General features: G+C 40.6%; 1 protein-coding gene across 1 annotated transcript in view; it reads left to right on the top strand.

Annotated features, from left to right (window-relative positions):
• Positions 1 to 19,666, top strand: part of LOC134538716 (basic salivary proline-rich protein 1) — a 29,206-nt gene extending 9,540 nt beyond the window's left edge. The window contains exons 2-6 of the mRNA XM_063380156.1: positions 2,253 to 2,329; positions 2,670 to 2,751; positions 8,542 to 8,713; positions 9,380 to 9,498; positions 11,537 to 19,666. Coding sequence (XP_063236226.1) covers positions 2,253 to 2,329; positions 2,670 to 2,751; positions 8,542 to 8,713; positions 9,380 to 9,498; positions 11,537 to 12,787 — 1,701 coding nt within the window. The 3' untranslated portion in view covers positions 12,788 to 19,666. The remainder of the gene's footprint in view (positions 1 to 2,252; positions 2,330 to 2,669; positions 2,752 to 8,541; positions 8,714 to 9,379; positions 9,499 to 11,536) is intronic.

Below are 19,666 nucleotides of genomic sequence, written 5' to 3'. Positions count from 1 at the left end.
AGAATTGAGAAGTAAAAATGCAGTGAAACCTAATAAAAAAAAACATTTAACTTAAATAATTTTTTTACGCATAAGAATTGCATCCTAAACACCAATTTCTGAGTAAGGCTTAAAATTTGTAAATTGAAAATACAAATTAAACAGCAGTTGTCCGGCTCTTAAATGCATGCCTGTAGATTCATGATGGGTGCTTTAAATTGTTAACAATTTATTTTAACTGTGTTACAATTTCTATGGACCTGGCTTGTTCGGTTTCCAAGTGACTCTTGTGGCCCTAAGTAATCTTTCGAGTCTTTTCATCCGCAAACTTTTTTTTATTTACTTGAAAGTCTAGGAAGGATGAATTAATTTTTAGGATGGTGTAGATGACTCAATAGCTCTTATTATCCGCTCCTTATTTCTATGTCGGACACAACTCCATTCACGTTATAAATGCTAGCGACTGATCTGAATTTGATTAATAAATGTCCAAGCAAAGATTGCCCAGAATATACAAGGCAGAGTTTTATGCCATGTCGGATTAGTTATTTTTCAGGATTAACGAACGTTAATATAGGTTTAGAAGGAATACCAAAGAAAAATTTTTAATTGAATGGTATTTAAAACTAGTTTTAATAAGTTTCTCTATAGAAAGCAAATTTTTAGTAAATGTTACTGTTTGTAGAAAGTGATCAGATCTCTTAATAAAAAAAATGAATAATGGTAATGTACCTATGAAAAGTGTCCCGCTATGAAACAGTAAACACAGCCCTAACAGTATCGATAAACTCTGAGTGAACTAAAAATGCCGACAGCACAGTAGTAAGATCTGGCGGTGAAGGTCCACAGCCAGAAACCACCAGAAAAAAAAATCTGAATGCGAGCATTTCGATCAGTGCCAAATTGCAGGATTAACAGTCTTACACAGTAATATAATAAGTCTCAGTGTCATGTATAAGCAGCGCTCAATATACTTGGCATAACATACATGTTTTTTGTGTCGCCCTTTGATGAGTAAAACGTTAATTTCAGTGTTCAGTATTAGCTGGACACATGACAGCAAATTCATGTACATTTTGTACTAGACAAGGTCCAACCTTGACATGTCTAACGTTGGACGACGCACTGACCTGTAGAGATGGGTAACTCCTGCATCGTGGTGTTGTGATGAAAATATGAGTCTTGGCATAAGAAACTTTAGTAAGTGCCTACAAAGAGGTCTGCGAGTATACAAAAATTTAATCCTAGCTAATGCCGGGCATGCATTGCAGTGCCTCAGTCAAGTAAGTTACACTTATACAAAGAATTTCGCTATCTCTCTCTCTCTCTATGTGTATCTCTATATATGTTACTCTATAGCAATGAAAATGTTTTTACCTATCTATCTTTTAACGTGTCACAGGTGTGACATACGTATACAAAAAAAATGTGCATATTTTGATGCAATGTTGTGTCAAAATTTTAAAGCATGTTTGTGAAGAACTTTCAGAGATTTTAAGATTTTGAAAGAACGAACATTTACATTCTTATTTACATAGATTTCTGAATAATTTTATATTCAATTTGTCATGTCATAATATATTGTTTAATTATTCGTTACCAGTAGATACATAAAAAATATACCAAAAATCTTAATGAAAAGTATGATATGAAGCTTATAAGATTGATTGAAAAATGTATATTTGTGTCTGCATTGTTATTTATACTACCTCTTATATGTACCAATAAAATTTGATTAGATTAAAAAAAATCTATTTTTATGTTTATAACCAACAAAATTCATTTTCAAACAAAACATTTTACTGTTTTAGGAAAATGCATTGCCAAGTTTTTTGTTATTTTATTGCATTTACACCACATTTATTATGGTTGCCTGTATTTGTTTCCCCCAAAAATAAATTGTGGACTGCTGTAAAATATAAAAAAAATGTTTCTCTCTATAAATTAATTAGATTTTTTAAAATCTGATATTTGTGAATAATTTGATATTCAGTTCAAAATTCAATTCAAATAAAAAAAAAACTGGATTTTCAGAAGCCTAGGGCCTACCAGTCTACTTAAATATTAGTTGTAACCATTCCTAGTATTCTGTACATACAGCAGTTGTAATTAATTATTAATATTGTATCAGTATGGTCAGTCAGATGAAAACAGAACAAATAAAATTAGCATCATAGTACTTCAGATTACATGCATTACTTGCTGTAAGCAAGACTATGTTGTGCACATTATAAAAATTGAATTTTTTTTTATTATTGATTAATTTGTTTCAGATGCTGGATGAAAACTGCCATCTCATCCAAACAATACAAGAATACCAAAATAAAGGAAAGGTCCAAGAATGCATGCAGTAAGTATTTTTGCGTGTTGAATTGTTAGTGACACTTTAGTCTAGATGTATTCAGTGATGCAAACCTCTTTTTTAAAAACTTTAACCCTTTTTTTTATATATAAAAGATGTTTGCTTTTCTCTGCTATTTTGGTATGATATAATTAGTTTTTATTATTTTTTTCCTTGTAATGTACATACTCTTTGCATTTAGGAAACAAACTAGATCAAACTACGTAGAGCATTGCATGGGGAACACATGAAAATTTTGTGAAATACAGTAACTTCAAAGAAAGAAGTTCTGCTGTAAATACTAGCTAAACAAAATTTATTGATTGATTGATTTATTTTTTTTATTCAGGTACCAGCAAATGCTGCACAGGAACTTAGTCTATCTTGCGTCGATCGCAGACGCAAATCAGAACATCCAGCAGTTGCTACCGGTAAGTGACGGCCAGTTCGTAGTAATTCAGCACCTGGAAGTTAATTTTTGGTTAAGTTAACTCTTTTTATAGTGTGAATGAAATTTCACAAATATATTTAGGGTGTCCACATTCTGGAAAGACATGGGAAATCTGGGAAGCATCAGATAAGTTGTAATTGGTCAGGGAAATATAAAATAGAATTTTTAAGGTCCTTAAGTACAAAAAGAAAAAAGGGGGAGAGAGAATTAGACCAGCTATGGGGATAGGGGAACCTGAATTTTCTTTAGGTATTTCTTTCAGAAAATTGCAATATGTATAATTTTTTTTTAATTAGTCAGGAAAATTTTTAAATTTATGTCAAAGTCAGGGAAATTTCATTACAAATTTTAGTGTGGCCACCCCTGACAAAGGACAATTCAAATAGTAATATTTATGCATATTTTATGTACCCGTTACACGCACTGTGTCTGCATTACACGATACATTGGTTACATTACATGTTACACAGGTTATCTGACGAGCTATCAGCCATGATGCTACTGTTGACTGACGAACCATAGACAACACCACACTCTCAGCCTTACCAACCGAGCTGACAGTACATAACAGTCCTTCCCTCCAAGTGATTTTTTACCCTAAGCACTTGTACATATTGTTATACACAATGGAGAACGTAGTCACTCAAGTTTCTTGGTGTTTTCTTGACTCGTGTGGATCGCTCCCTCACCCTCGTTGGCAAGTTACTCAGCTCCTGGGGCTGTCCCTGGGTCTCCTGCAGTGAGAACTCCAAGGTTCCAGCAAGCTCCTCAGATGTTTGCTGCCCTGGACGAACATGATCGACTGCAGCTGCCGAACCGCAGTCACTAGGAAACCCCAAAAATGGTAGCTCGGAGTCCCCCAACACTAGGGAACCGGCCGCTCGCTGGAGGGGCATCTCGCTGCCACTCATCCTCGTACCAGATGATCCTGGTTGTGTCGCTGTACTGCTTGGAGGCCTTTGTGGTTGCTGCTGAAGCTCTGCTATCCCCCGATGGACAGCTTGCTGGAGCGATTCTTCCTGCTCTCGGGGCTGCGTCCCAGATGCTCCTCCCACCGGTAACCTCGAGCTCCCCTGGAGTCGTGTAGCGATATTGCGTCGCACCATCTGATCAACATGTCTCCGTGCCATGTGACCTCCAGCCTGAACTTGGTATGTAACTGGACCCTCCTTACGTGCCACCACTCCAGGGACCCACTTGGGTCCAGCTCCATAGTTGCGTATTAACACTGGGTCCTTTTCACTAAACTGTCTAATTTTTCCACCACACCCGTCCTCCACTAACCCTTTTCCCGCACCCGACAGCGACCGCGGGTGCAGCTTGTCGAAAACCGTCTGCAGCTTCCGACCCATCAAGAGTTCGGCAGGCGTCTTCTGCGTGACCGTACTGGGAGTTGTGCGCAACGAAAAGAGCAGTCTGTGTAATCTCGTATTCCAGTCGCCTGCTTTCAACCTCTTCAACTTGTCCTTGACAGTTTGCACCGTTCGCTCGGCTTGTCCATTACTGGCTGGGTGGTATGGGGGCGTATACTTGTAGATGACTCCATTCTTCTCTAGAAAGGTCTTCATTTCACTTGAAGCAAAGGCAGTCCCATTATCAGACACCACAACGTCCGGAATACCATGGTTACTAAACATACTCCTCAGCTCCTGCACCACTACAGCAGATGACATTGACGGCACCAACCGTACCTCTGGTCATTTTGATAAGGCATCAATGACAACCAGAAATATTTTCCCTTGGAAGGGCCCCGCAAAATCAACATGCAGACGGGACCATGGTCTCTGGGGCGTGCTCCATGGCACCTGGGTCTTTGCTGGTGCCCTGCGTTCAGCCTGACATATCTGGCAATGGCTTACAATCTCCTCAATGTCTTCGTCCAGTTTTGGCCACCAGATGTAGCTTCGAGCTATGGCCTTTGAGCGCACCATTCCATCATGTGATGCATGTAACATTCCTAGGAGGCTACTTCGCAGCTGCTGCGGAACTACCACCCGAGTTCCCCACAGCACACAATCACGGTAGACTGACAGTTATAACCGGCGGTTCCAATAGGGTCGAATCTCCTCACTTGGTAGTTCTTGTGGCCATCCATGCAACACAAAATGCTTCACCCTCTTCAACACTGGATCCTCGCTCACGCATCGTGCCATGGACTGGGCGTCCAAGGGGGCGTCCGGCATTGCTTCAAACATCAGGATATCTGCCACTGCCGGAACTTCCCTAGGTGATGTCGGCTGTGGCAACCTGCTCAAGGAGTCTGCATGTCCAATCCGAACCCCTGGCTTATGCATGATGGTGTAGTCATACATGCCCAGCAACAGACTCCACCGTAACATGCGAGGTGACAGTATGTCCGGGGTTGGGCGCTTGGGATCCAAAAGTCGTAATAGTGGCTTGTGGTCCGTCACCACTGTAAATGATCGGCCTGCCAAATATTGATGAAATTTAGTCACCCCAAATATCACTGCAAGGGCTTCCTTGTCGATCTGCGCATAGTTCCGCTCACATTTTTGCAGTGTCCGCGACCCAAACGCCACCGGTCTCTCTTCACCATCGTCCATGACGTGTGCCAACACTGCACCCACACCATACTCTGAGGCGTCGCATGTTAGCACCAGAGGTCTTGTGGTGTCATAATGGACCAGCACACAGTCTGTTTGTAGCAATTCCTTGGCCTTGGTAAATGCAGCTGCATGCTGTGTCTCCTATTTCCAGGCAGCGTTTCCATCAAGCAGTCGGTGTAGAGGCTCCAACACACTAGCTTTATCTTTCAAGAACCGCTCATAGAAATTGAGCAAGCCCAAAAAAGACTGCAGGTCCTTCTTGTTTTGGGGCACTGGTACCCTACGGATTGCTTCCACTTTGTCGTGTGTGGGATGTATCCCTTCCGCATCTATCCTATAACCTAGAAAATTCACCACTGCGGATGCAAAAACACACTTGGACTTCTTCAACCGTAACCCAGCCTTGTCTATCCTTGCCACTACCTCCGCTACACGTGTCCAGTGCTCTTCTTCATTTGGGCCCGCTATTAACACATCGTCCAGTAGCACTACCACTCCTTCTATACCTGCTAAGAGTGTTTCCATGAGCCTCTGGAACACGGCAGGGCCACTGCTCACTCCAAACTGTAATCGGCGGACCTTGAAAAGTCCCTTGATGGTATTGACAGTCAACAAATCTGCCGTTCCCTCGTCGACTCCAACCTGCATGTAGGCATTCTCCAAGTCCAGCTTCGTGAAATATTTCCCCCCTGCCAGCGATGCCAGAGCTTCGTTGATGGTCGGCAACGGATAACACTCTGTCTTACATGCTGGATTGATTGTGCCCTTGTAGTCAGCACATATGCGAATGGACCCATCCGATTTCATAATAGGCACAACAGGTGTCGCCCACGATGAATACGGCACTGCCTCGTAAGCTCCTCGCATCACCAGCTTGTCGATTGCATCCCCTACCTTGTCCCTTATTGCAAACGGCACTGGTCTGCATTTCCTAAATACTGGTGTGGCTCCCTCTTTAAGCACGAGGGATACCGGTGGACCTTTGTACTGTCCTAAACAACTGCTGTCAAATACCTTTGGATACTTGGCTACCAGTTCCTCCACCCATTGACTCTTCTGCACAACACTAGGTTCCTTGCAACTCTCTACCATGAAAACGCCCTCCACAGAAATCCCAAGGGGCTCCAACCAGTTCCTCCCCATCAAACTCGGCCCTTTCCCAGCCGCCACTAACACCGGAAGCAGTACTGCCTCACGTCCCCTTGTTTTTACCAAGACTGTTTTAACTCCCTTAACTCGCAACTGTTCCTGGGACCACGTACGCAATGCGATGTTACACATGTCCAATGGTGGCTGTTCGGGCCACAGGGCCTTGTATGTTTCCTCACTAATAACAGAAAAGCTTGCACCTGTATCTATTTCCATGCAGTGTTTGTTGCCATCCAACCCAACATCCATGACAAAGGGTGCCTTACTTTTCAACGCACGCAGGTTATTCAAACTGTACATTGCTTCATTTTGTTCTCCCTCTTGCTCCCTTACTGTATCTGACAACATGTGAGTAAGTCCAGAGTTAGACTTATTCCCCACATTTCCCTGTCGAGCCCCACCAACAGGCCTACCTTGTTTTTGTTTTGTAATACAGGCTTTCTCTATGTGGCCCTGTTTGGAACAAAACCGGCACACAGTTGTCACATGCCGACACTCTTCCGCAACATGATTCCCTGTACATCGCCAACACTGTTGTTTCCGTTTGTTCTCCTGGGGGCCCATCATTTGTTTACGTATTCCCGTGTCCATGTTTGCCTGAATACCAGCCGGACGTCTGCCGGTATGGCTTCTGCCTGCCACCGCATGCACCGGATGTTCGTCAACACGCGTTGTACTTATCTCGTCACCTTTTCCACGTAAGTCCAATATGTTCTTCCCTGTTGCCTCAGCCGCCATAGCAATATCCACTGCATCTTTGAAGCTCAGTGGATCCTTAGACAGCAACGCGTGCTGAACCGATCTATCCCGCACACCACACACCAGTCTGTCTCTCAACATCCTCTCCAAATTGGGGAAGTTACAATGCGTGCTCAATCGCCGGAGTTCCGCCAGATAGACTGCTATCGTTTCATCCGCTAGCTGGTCACGTTTCAAAAATTTGTATGTCTCAACAATCTCGCTGGGTTTCGGTTCGAAATGTGCGGACAGCTTGCTGAATACCTCGGCGATGGGTATCTCATCGGTAGCCTGTGGAGCTAACAATGATGAAATTAAGTTGTAGAGTTCCGCCCCGCAGACAGTGAAAAATACAGCGCGTTTTGCTTCGTCGTTTTCAATTTTATTAGCTATAAAATAAAACTGCACCCTTTCGCGGTAACTCTTCCACGTGTCCCGACCCGGCACAAACTCTCCCATAACCCCAATCGCCGCCATCATCGCCCGCACACCACTTCACGCGCACGAACCGATCCGGAATTCCTCGTCGCCACTTTTATGTACCCGTTACACGCACTGTGTCTGCATTACACGATACATTGGTTACATTACATGTTACACAGGTTATCTGACGAGCTATCAGCCATGATGCTACTGTTGACTGATGAACCATAGACAACACCACACTCTCAGCCTTACCAACCGAGCTGACAGTACATAACAGCATACAAAGGTACAAAGATAAAAGTCAACAAATTAAATAAACAATTGAATGGTTTATTGTGAGGTACCCAAGTGCCATTTTGTAAGTTGTCAGAAAAAAGGGGAAAAGTATTTTTCCAGAAAATTGCTGTCGTGAAAGAAGCTATAATTTTGTGTTGAATAGTTAGCTTAGCAAGTCTGCACAGTAAATAAAATTTTCTTGTAAATCAGTATTTCAGATTTTTTTTCAAAACTTCCTGAATGATGTTCGGTTCTTTTTTTTTTTTCTTTCCAATAATCCATCCTGTTATTTATTGTTATCTGATGTTTGTTTTTTTAATTGGCTCTGTAGTTTAGTAGCTGGGCAGAAAATCAGAGGAAAAGATGCCCTAAACACTAAATGTACATATATAAATTTGTTGATTATAAAGAAAATATAATCAGAATATAAAGAATGGGCAACCAAGGAGGATGTGGGAAAAGTAGATAGTTGAAGGAGTGCAAAAGAGAGGAGAATGTAACAAAGTAGAGGAGGGAGGAATGTTGTGGAGGTACTGTTCTCTGACCTGGCCTGTGGCTGGAGAAGCTGCCTGTTTGTTGTGAATGTGGAGGCAGCTTGCTTTTTGTGGGACCAGCCCCCGGGAATGCACATCCCCGCCGGGCCGGGGCAAGGGGGCCCGCCGGGGTCCGGGCCGCCGCCGGGCGGCGAGATGCCCCCCAGCTCCCAGGGTCCCGTGGGCAGCTACAGCCAGCAGCAGGCTGGCTACAGGGGCCAGATGATGCCGGGGCAGCAGAGCATGCCACAGCGTGAGTAGGAACATTTTAGGCATGCAAATAGTTTTAAAAGTTGATTGAGCATGAAGTACATAAATTTTAATTTAATTTTAAGTATTATTTGTAAGATGCTTTTTATGTTAACCTTATTGCTGAAAACTATAAACCTTGCAGAAATATTTCAGCATAATTTATCGCCTGTATATTTGAAATTAGTGCAGAGTGAGTCCCGTGAAATACTTTTAAAAGGAATAAATGATTGAGTAGATAAGCTTGGTGTGACAAGAACTTGCCTAGAAGAGTTGTTGGTAATGTCCTGCTCACCCTCTAGGTAGGCTGCCGTGTTCTGCTGTATTACTCTACCACCCATTCTTTTCACACATGTTTCACAGGGCCTCTTTCAAAAGGCTTATCCTGTATGTAATACATATTAGAAGATAAATAATTTTTGAAGTTTTGCTACATTAATGTTCATATTTAGTTCATTTGTGTTGTAAGTTTAACTACAATCTCTTGTGTAGATTAGTGATATGGTGTGGAATATTTGCTTAGTTCTTGATTTTTTCCACTGAGTGGGACATAAGCATTTGTAGGGTTTTGGGGAGACGACAGATTTGGATTGTACTTGTTAAATGCTGTTGTTACGCTTCAACGTGTGTAAGAAATGCTCGTCACCAGCTGTGTCCCTGGCGTCTGCAGGTCCCATGAACAGCAGCGGGCCACAGCAGTACAGAGGCGGGCCGCAGAACTACTCCCCTCAGCCGTCACAGCAAGGGTACCCGGGGCAGTATGCCAACCAGAACCAGCCGTCCGGACAGGTGAGCATTCGTGAAGTAGGCCATATGGCTATGCATTTGTATTACGGATTTGCAAGCTAAAAATTGTTAGCATCAATTCATATACTCTTGGGGTATGAGGGGATCATATTTTTCATATATTTTAATTGTGTTATTATAATGTTCTGTGCTTTAAAGATTCTAACGTAATTATAGCTATTGACCCAGTAAATAATTCTAATCTATACATAAAATTTGTTGTTGGTGTATGTATGTATGACATCGATAAACTCCTACACTGTTTGACCGATCACCAGGGTAAACAGAAGATCATAGGTCATAGATAGGGGTATGCACTTTTCGTGTTTATTTGTTCACAGAATTCAAGGTTATTTTTCTGGAAAATCAGTGTTATTTTTCTCTGAAAGGAAGGTTATTTTTACTACCAAAATGGATAACAGTAATACCAATTTCATATCTCAAGTGTCGTGAAAATTGTTTTAACACTTAATACACACCAAATACTAACTACTTAATATTAAAAAAGATGACATTTAAAGAGGTATAATTAAAATTGAATGTCCAGAATTTGGAGAAGTATGAAGTCATTTCTCAATTCTTATTTAAATACTTACTGTACTCACTGAATAGTTCACTTCAAACCATTGGCAAACTGCTTACTGTAACTTACTGCTTCAAAATTATTACAACACTTAATCAACACAGCAAACAATATTTAAAATGAAAGTTAACTTAAAATAAATGAATATCAATTAAAAACAACACAGTAAGTAGGCTACGCTCACTAAGTTATTCACACTTTCTGTTGCCCGTTTCTTATGTTTTTCACTGCCAATATGCTTCGCACACGAGTCTTTGCGGTCCCATGTCACAGACACATTACAAAAATGACAGAAAATTGTTTTTTCATCGCTTGCATACAAATCGTGTTGTGAAAACTCTCCGGCCCGTCACTACAGGTTTCGGCATTTTTGTCAACAAAAGTAATTACGGTAAAATAACACATTTTTGTTAAAAATATTTATTACTTCGGATAAGTATGTAGGGCTACACCACGTAAGTATTAGAGCACAACTACCACGCCACGCAAGTACAATTCATACCGTTTACAAGTTTGTCGTATTCAACCACGCGCGGGCACGGCCGTAAACAGCTTTGTTTTGTTGTGACTTCGTGTTAGTGTGCATGAGTGTGACTGCGCGCGCAGCCTACCGGCTGCCCGCCAGCTGCACTGCTGCTGCTGATTGCATCATTGTGTGAGCTCAGCGAGTAACAACGTGTTGCGTAGCTACTGCGTATTTGTTTGATGTTTTGTGTACAAGTGTATCAAAATATATTCAGGTCTTTGCTTACATCGTTCAAGTTATTCAAAACATTCAATTTCGCCTCTGTACATGTTTACACCGTTTTTCTTACCATAAATACTAAAAACATCGTCACATGTTCGCGTGTGAGAGGAAGCAGTGCATCGTACTCTAGTTGAATTATGGCGGCCGTGTTGATTTACTAATTCTGCACTAGGTTAGGCCTACGTTACGGACTTCGTCAGAAGTACGTATTTTTAGCATAGTTTAATCAAATAGTTATGGATATCGGGTTTATTTGTTTTCAAACGTTAAGATTCGCGCAAAAATAGTATCCTATAATGTGGATATCGGGTTTATTCGTTTTAAACTGTTAAAATTTGTGTAAAAAAATTTATATTGCAAATTCGTGATTATTCACTTTAAAATGTCAAAATTCGCGTAAAAAAATCATTTTATCGCAAATGTGAATTTTGCATACCCCTAGTCATAGACATACAAACAGCAATTGTGTGTGTTTTCTTTATGTCCACCACACTGTCATATAACGCTATCCATTTTGCTTTAACTCATGGACATTATATCACCCTGTGTTCAGCCATGGCAATGACAGGTACTGCAGCTAGTGTAAATGTAAGGTACGAACACAAAACCTGTAATTACTTTTCAAACATAATCTATCTGAGTGTAACCATCTACAGATTTATTCGCTGTATGCATTTCAAAATTAAGTTGGTATCTCTATAATGTTGCAGACCTACATTCCTCCTGTGCAAGGCCAGAGCCAGCAGTCAAACGCGTCTCAGCAGCCCGGAGGCTATCCGAGCACAAACCAGGCCTCGAACTACGGCGGGCCTCCTTCGAGCCAGCCCCAGGGGTACGGTGGCCCGCCACCGTCACAGGCCGGGTACGGTCCTCCCCCCACGACCAGCAGTGGCCCGGTGTACGGAGGTCCCTCCCCCGCACAGCAGTCACCCGGGTACGGTGGTGGGGGCCCCGGGGGTCCCGCGCAACAGCCCGGGGGCTACGGACCACAGTCGCCGGCCCAGTCGTCCGGCTACCCGCCGCCCAGCGCCCAGGGCGGCTACGGGGGCCAGCCCGGCTACGGCAGCGCGGGCTCCCAGACGAGCTACGGTTCCGTGGTGCAGAGCGGCACCCAGACGGGCCAGCCCGGCGGCTACGGAGGTGGCTACCAGCCCCAGCAGGCGGGCGGGTACGGGGGCGGACCGGGACAACAAGGAGGCTACGTGCCCCCCACCTGCCAGGCCCAACCTCCCCAGCCCTCTTCCCAGCAGCCTACAGGGGGGTATGCCGGCCAGCCGAGCCCAGGGCCCGCCGGATACGGGACGCCCTCTGCTCCCTCGCAGGGTGCACCGCAGAGCTCGTACGCCCAGACGTCCGGCCCTATCACCATGGCTCCTTCTGCCTCGACACAGACGTACCCTCAAGGGCCGGGGGGTAACCCACCTTCTCAGAGCTACCCGCCATCCACGCAGGCTGGGCCCACGTATGCCTCGAGCCAACAGCAGCAACAACAGCAGCAGCAGCAGCAGCAACAGTCGCAACAGGCACCACCTCCTTCCTCCCAGACGCAGGCACCGCCCCAGTCTCAACCACAACCGCCTACACAGAACCACCAGAGCCACCCGCAGCACTCCCCTCAGCCTCAGTCGCAGCCGCCGCAGCCGTCCCAGCAGCAGGGCCCATCGCCGGCGCCCGGGCAGACGGGCTTCCAGCCGCCCCAGCCATCCCCGCAGGGCCCCCAGCCCGGCGGCTACGGTCTGCCCCCTCAGTCGCACCCGGCCACCACCCAGACCTACGTCCCTCCCCCGCAGGGCCAGCCCCAGAACTACAGCACCCAGCACGCCTACCCGGGCCACCCCCAGCAGGGGTACGGGCCTCCGCCCGGCCAGGGGGGCTACCCGCAGTACCCGCGCCCGTCCCAGGGCCAGTACGGCGGCTACGACCAGGGCAGGTTCCCGGGCTACCAGCCCCCTCCTCAGTAGCTTCTCTTTGTCTTCCTCTCGTACGTAGTTGTTTTAGAGCTAGCATGTATGTGTAAGGTTGAACAAGTTTCCTATGTACGATGTAGTCTTTGTGAGATTATTAATATTTCCCTATAATTTGCTGTTAGCGTTTTGTTTAGAACGAGTGACTGAAATGTTGGTGTTCTGAAATTATGAAGTTTGTGCAACTACCTGGGATGCTAAAATAGTGCCATGAACTTTTATGCTGACTGCTAGCGATCCTGTCCATTGCTCGCCTTTAAGATTTAACATTTAAAAAAATGAAGGTTTTTTTGTGAACATCATCCTCTTTTACTGGGTACGAATATTGTTACAGTGCAAACTGTAGTCATAAATAGGGACATTTATTTTCCCTAGATTGAGAACACTGTAGTGTCCATCATCTGTGTTTCTTCCAGGTTCATGTTTACTGTTGGTAGACAAATCACAGTCAACAGATGCGGAAGCAAACTTGTCCCGAGTGGCTCAGTCGTATAAGGCAATTGTTTCTTTTGCAGATGGTCACCATTTTTAGGGAAGAAATTTCTGATGTGGATATACCTTATTTCAGTCTGATGAGCATCAAAATTTTTTCGCAAAAAAAATACATGGCCCTGTTCATAATTTTTCATAGAACTAGCACTAAAAAATATATTAAATGTACCATGTAGACAAATAAAAAATGTAAAAATCAAGAAATGTAATATCTGTAGTTCACTACAATAGGCAGGTGTTTTTGGGTGTGACTTATACATGCTACAAAAGAAGTGGATCCTTAGTTATAATTAGAGGCACGATTATATGTTAATGCGCGATAAAACTTAATAACACCGAAAACCGCTTGAAAACACGAAATAAAACGAAATTGTGCGAAATCCGCGATATGTCACCAAAATTTCGTCTATCCTGATTATTTACATTTTTTCCCCATTCTGTAAGGACAATTCACTATCTTCAGCACAATCAAATATTTCTGACAGTAACTAGCAGCCATATATATTATATGCGACGGTGATTCGTTATAGATTTTAAAATTAAGTCTCGGAATTAACGTAATATTTTCTTTAAACTGTAATCTTGTGTACCATAATAATTTAAGATGTTGATAACAATGATACAATGGCCGCCGTTCACTTTCTGTAAATACAAAAATAACAAACGTCCAAAATATGTTTTTCTAAGATTACGTTTTTAATCATTAAAATATTACACTATAAAGCGCATTGCTTTTACTGTTTATTTAAAATAAAGTACGTAGGGTACGAAAATAAAATTAACCCTGCTTAACGTAACGATTGTAAATAATAAATAGTACATGTTTATGTCAGTATTCATTTTCACGTACGTATGTTGGTATTCGGTATGCGTTTGTATTCGCATCTATTCTCCATTGTTTTGATATTTTCAGCACGGAAAGTTTTTGCTTATTAAGAGGTTAAATTCTTACTATGTGATTAAAATTTTTTGATAATGCCTAAAACGAAGGTTTTTGCCAGTGACCAATCGAAAGAATTTTCCAGCGAAGGATTTTATTTCAGTGATAAAATTTTAATGTGCAAATTCTGTAACTGCAGGCTAGACTACGAGAGACGCGATACGCTTGTGAAACATGTCGGGAGTGAGAAACATAAGTGTTTGAGGCAATACTCATCTGTTAAACGACATCCTTGTCTAAGAGTCTTTAATGCCATTAATTTGCTGTTCAACCCAAGAAATGTGAGTAGGGTTAGCATAGAAGATACAAACCTACAGAAGTCTGCATAACTTTCATTCTGTTTCCCATCTTCCCATTGATACATTCATACATTCATACATGGATATGTTGCTTTCAAAAAAATAATCGAGGATGAACTTTCATTGCCATAAACAAGCCAAATTGATGTTGCAAAGGTACTTTGCTCCCTTAAAGGGGACTACAGTGAATTTGCTCAAGTCAGTTTAAGGGCAATCTGGTTCCCAACATCAAATGTTGATGCAGAACGTTCATTTTCCAGGTACTCACTGGTAGTTAGTGACAGAAGACAACGTCTCACTCCAGAAAATGCGGAAAATTTAACTATGATAGCATTTCAATAAAACCGTCTTAATAGTAACTTTGGAAGTGCTTAACTGTGTAATTTTGTAGTGTATGTGATTGTAATTAAGTCGTGAAATTTTTATTAGGTATTTAAAAGTTTGAATTTATGAATTTGCAAATGAACTTAATTATCTATGAATTTGCAAATGAACTTATTTGTGATTAGATCATGAGGTTTTAGTGTTTATCAATATTTGTTTTTATAGATTTGCATGTCGTACAGAAAATCAAGAAAATTTTACCGTGGGTATTTTGAGCAAAAAAATTAAACCATATAACACCGAAATCTTTATTTCTTTACACCGAAATTTGTCTTAAAATAACACCACAAAATCTTGACTCTAGTTATAATGCAATATGTTTGTTACTCACAAAATACTTGATCCCAAAATTACTATGGCCTTGTCTCGGTGGCCTTCTCTTTCCGGCATGCTTCTGGTGGCAGTGTTTAGTACCATGATGCCATTGACTTACCGGCACTGCACTAAGAACTTGGTCTTCACACAATTTTTGATTAGATAGTAGAGGTTTCTTTGCAATGACAATACGGTATGAGGGGAGTGAAAGCAAATGAAGTTGGTTTAGTCCCTCCCACTTCTTTCCTGTGGCTGTTAGCGAAGGCATCCCGTATCCTCTCCTTCCATGCTCCGTGACACCCTCACCTATTGCCACATTCTTCACGTTATACAGGATGTATACATTCTGGAAAGTCAAGTAATTTACTTTAAATCTTGGAAAAGTCATGAAAATTTTCCAGTGATTTGAAAGTAAAATGCCAACCTCCAGTCTGCTGTTACACAGACTCTGAAAGCATTTTTTTTTTAGACAGTGTTTTGGTGCATAGTGTAATAGTCATACACTGTAAAATGGCGTTTAAAATATTCTGTTTGAATTTAGCTAGCTATGGTGATGGTGGAGGCTACATTTATTTTATTTCTTCCAGAAAATTGTAAACTATTTAGAAAAAGATTTTCAGGGAAATATGTAATTTTGGTCAAAAAAAAAGTTAGGGCAAGTTTGTTACAGATTTGAGTGGACACTGTCATACGTTTGCTTTGTGAACAATAGCTTTAGTGGTGGAGCGGCAATACTTTTTTTTTCTAACTGCACCGTGCAGTTTTCAAAGTGTGTGTGTAATGGCAGCTGAAAGGTTTTCAAAAATTCCTTATAAATTAATATCACTTTTACAGTCAAACTTTGGTTTTAAAAACACTGGTAAATTTAGACCTCTCGTAATATTCAGGGAGTATGCAGAGAGCGTGTTTCGAAAGTGCAAGTATGGCTCTTTTTTTTTATCAAAAATATAAATACTTTATTATAACTGTAAGCATGTTTACTACGCATCACAATATCTCTAGGATTTCATACACGTAAACAAAGTAAATTGTTTTATGTTTTAATTTGTGAATAAATAAAACACATTCAACATCATTCCGTTGTGCATTCTGTTTATAAATATCACAGGTTGTAATTTCTGCCTAAAACATGCCTGCTTTATAAATAAGAGGAAAGATTTTTTTCCCTTTCAATTATAACAATTTTACAGTTATAAACATTTGATTTATGTTCTTTCTCTGCATAATTTTGAAACAATACAAAATCTTGGTATCCAGAGTTGAATGCAAGGTTCAAACAGAACTTAAATTCAAGGAATTATAGACAGCTAATAATTAACATTGCATAAATTGTTAAAGAAATTTTTTTCAGATATATTTAAAAACTGTACTTGTATTCACCATGAATATATTTGATACATAGCTTATTTAAAATGACTGAAATGTTTTAAAGTATTCAACACCTTTATTAGCTAAGGGCATGGCACATCAGTGTCAACTTGTTGCATGCTGCATTGCACAGGAAGACAGGATGCTAGCAGACAGTCCGCATTAATGACTTGTGTAAACGACTCTACAGACTAAAGCAGTAGGAAGTTTTCTGTTGCTTTGTGAATTGAATTGACTTGGAAATTGAATCATCTGTGGTATTATTGTGATGTTTGCTGGTCAACGTGTGTGGGTCTCCTGGGTTGAGACAAAGAACTTTGGTGAAAATAATAAATACTCTTTTGTTTGTGTAACGTTTGTAACTAAATAGTGTTTAAGGTTAAAGTGATGAAATCTGTGCTGCTGTTATTTAATTTGCTAGTAGTACATATGTTGGTGATGAGATTTTTTTATACCTGTCATTTGGTAAAGTAGTTTAGGTAATTCTTAGCAGTATAGGTATAGTGTTCTTTACTTTCTCCAGTTATGTAAATGTGAGATTGTAACTAAGTGTACCAATCGTAACTTATTATTATTATGCATCATAGTTACTGAAAAAATTCTTATCAATGTAAATATTGACACATTTATAGTGATGTGCAACTTTTATTTGATTTTTTTTTTTTTGTAATTTAAAAAAAAGTTTTTTGCCTGTAAAAAATACTGTGTTAGTAGAATATTTAAAAGCATTATGAAATTAATTTCTTTCATATTTAACTACTTGCAGTAGTGATATATAGTTAAGTGGATCAATTACTTATGATTTTGTTACACCAAGTATCAGTGTTTTCCGTTCATCACTCAGTAAGGAATGGTGGTGTAATTGCATAGGTTGGTAATGCATAGTAAGTTAACTTCAAAAAATTAGTTTCAGCTATCCCTTTTGGAAGGCAAGTTTGAAGGTCTGTACACTTAGCGACTGACTGGTGAGTGTAAGAGATGAATCACAGTAGATTAGGCCAGAAAGTTATATGTAGGGCTGTGTGGAATTCCCAAATTTGGAATGGTAAGGGAAATATATTTATATGTTTTGAAATTGTGTATTTTTCCGCATTATTTACATGGTGTGTGTTTAATTTTCTGCTATATCCAGCTACGTAAATTTAGAGAAGACAAAAAATATGTACTGTGTTTTATTGCACAATCGCCGCACATTTTTTGTAGAAATCATGTTCGAAAAGTAGGGGTGTGACTTTTATAAAAAAAAATAATAATTTTTTGTTAGGTGAAGTTATTCATAAAAACAAATCCTATTCATGAAAAGTAGAGTATACAAAAACACGTCAAATAATTAAAATTAATAAGTCTTGAAACAATAACATTTTGTTAAACTTTAATTAGAAAAACTAAAACCGTGAGCCGGAACTAACTCATAACTATCGTCGTAGAGCATACTTAACGTGAAAGAGTGCGGGTTATCAAATGTAGTTAACTCGCAACTAGACACAGCGTGCGCGTTGCATGCATCGGTGAGATCTAGATATTCGACTGTGTGTGCGCACTCTACATGGGAATCAACATAACCAAACATGAATGATGCTAACTAGCGCTAGCTACATTTCTATAAGCACTACGCAGCGGCGACAGTGATGAATTTATAAAGGTTATAACAATTGAAAACTTCTTTAAAAGAGAATTTACACATTAGTCAACTTTGTATTTCTGTTAATTAAATAAGTAAGCAGTAATATCCAAATGAATATTATATTTCAACTTTAAAATACATTGTTTTATTCGGGAAAACTGCCAACACAAAGAAAAAACAATTTTTTTCTCCAAATTTTGATGCCCTACAATAGTGTTGCGACGATGATCGTGATAAAACGTGGTACAGTGAAAGCCATGTTTAAAATCTTGGTTCTAGCAATAAGCCAACTTAAAGGTTGAAGGTGAGTTCAAATCTTGGTCTCTACTATTGAACCCCTTTCTTATACCTGGTCTTCCCAGAGGTAAAATTAGAACTTTTTCCTGCTGTCACAATAAACTATGAACTATAAAAGTAAAAGAAAAAACTAATTACCTATTCCTGAAATAATTTCTTGCAATGCTTTTGTATTCCATTTTGTTAAAACTCAGGTGGAGGTAAAATGTACATAAGGGGAGAGTGTATAAACTGTAAATGCTGTGCATATTTTTTTATAAGGTGTTTTTCTTTCTATCTAAAACTCAGTACTGTAGTTTGTGCTTGCTTCCAAAATGTCTTGCCAATTGAATGTCGGTTGGTTTTAATGTAGATTTTTGTATATCTAGTGTACATTGCATAATTTACTTTTACTGTACTTGATAAGACTTTCTATGATGGTTATGGCCTCTGGTTGGTAAACAACGAACTTTACATTGGTGTAGAGTAATCACTAAAGACTGCTTGTAAGCAAATACAATCATGCCATTGCTGTAATGTGGCTAACATCAGTGAAAGGTCTTAAATCAGACACGTTCATAAACACTGCTGTGCCGTATTATCCAACTGTAAATTTTAACGGGAATATCAAAGAAAAATTAATATACAGTAAAATGGTATTCAAAAAATTTATAATCTGTTTTTTAGAAAGGAAAATACATATGAGCATCGATCTTAAAAAATCATAAAAATGTACCAGTGTAATGTGAATTGCAATCTGCTAGGAAACAGAAAACCCATCTGGAATGGAAACTGACAGTTACTATAAACACTGATAAAACTAAGGTCAGCATCCGGGATCCCAAGGAAAAATCTGAACACAAGCGGCGGCTTAGTTGAAGCTTTGAATATATATACTGTATAGAAGTCGCGAGTGGATAGGATTTACTCTACGTTTTTCAGGAGCGTATGATGAGCAGCTTGGGAACTTCACCGCTGCAGGGCGCTGCTGTAACACCCTGTATCGTCTTAGTTGTTATTTACACGTTAGAGCGCAGCACTGTCGCCCGCTGTAATTCCCCCGCACCCCCCATCCAACATTCACTGCAGCTCAAGGTCGTTCAACTGGAGTTTGTGCGTCACAAAACTGTAGGGATGAGAGGTGGGGTAGAGGGTGGGTGGAGGACAAAGCATGTTTG

This window comes from Bacillus rossius, chromosome 14 (assembly GCF_032445375.1).
Source record: "Bacillus rossius redtenbacheri isolate Brsri chromosome 14, Brsri_v3, whole genome shotgun sequence".
In the NCBI taxonomy this organism is placed as follows: Eukaryota; Metazoa; Arthropoda; class Insecta; order Phasmatodea; family Bacillidae; genus Bacillus; species Bacillus rossius.
This window is presented reverse-complemented; position numbering and strand designations above follow the sequence as displayed.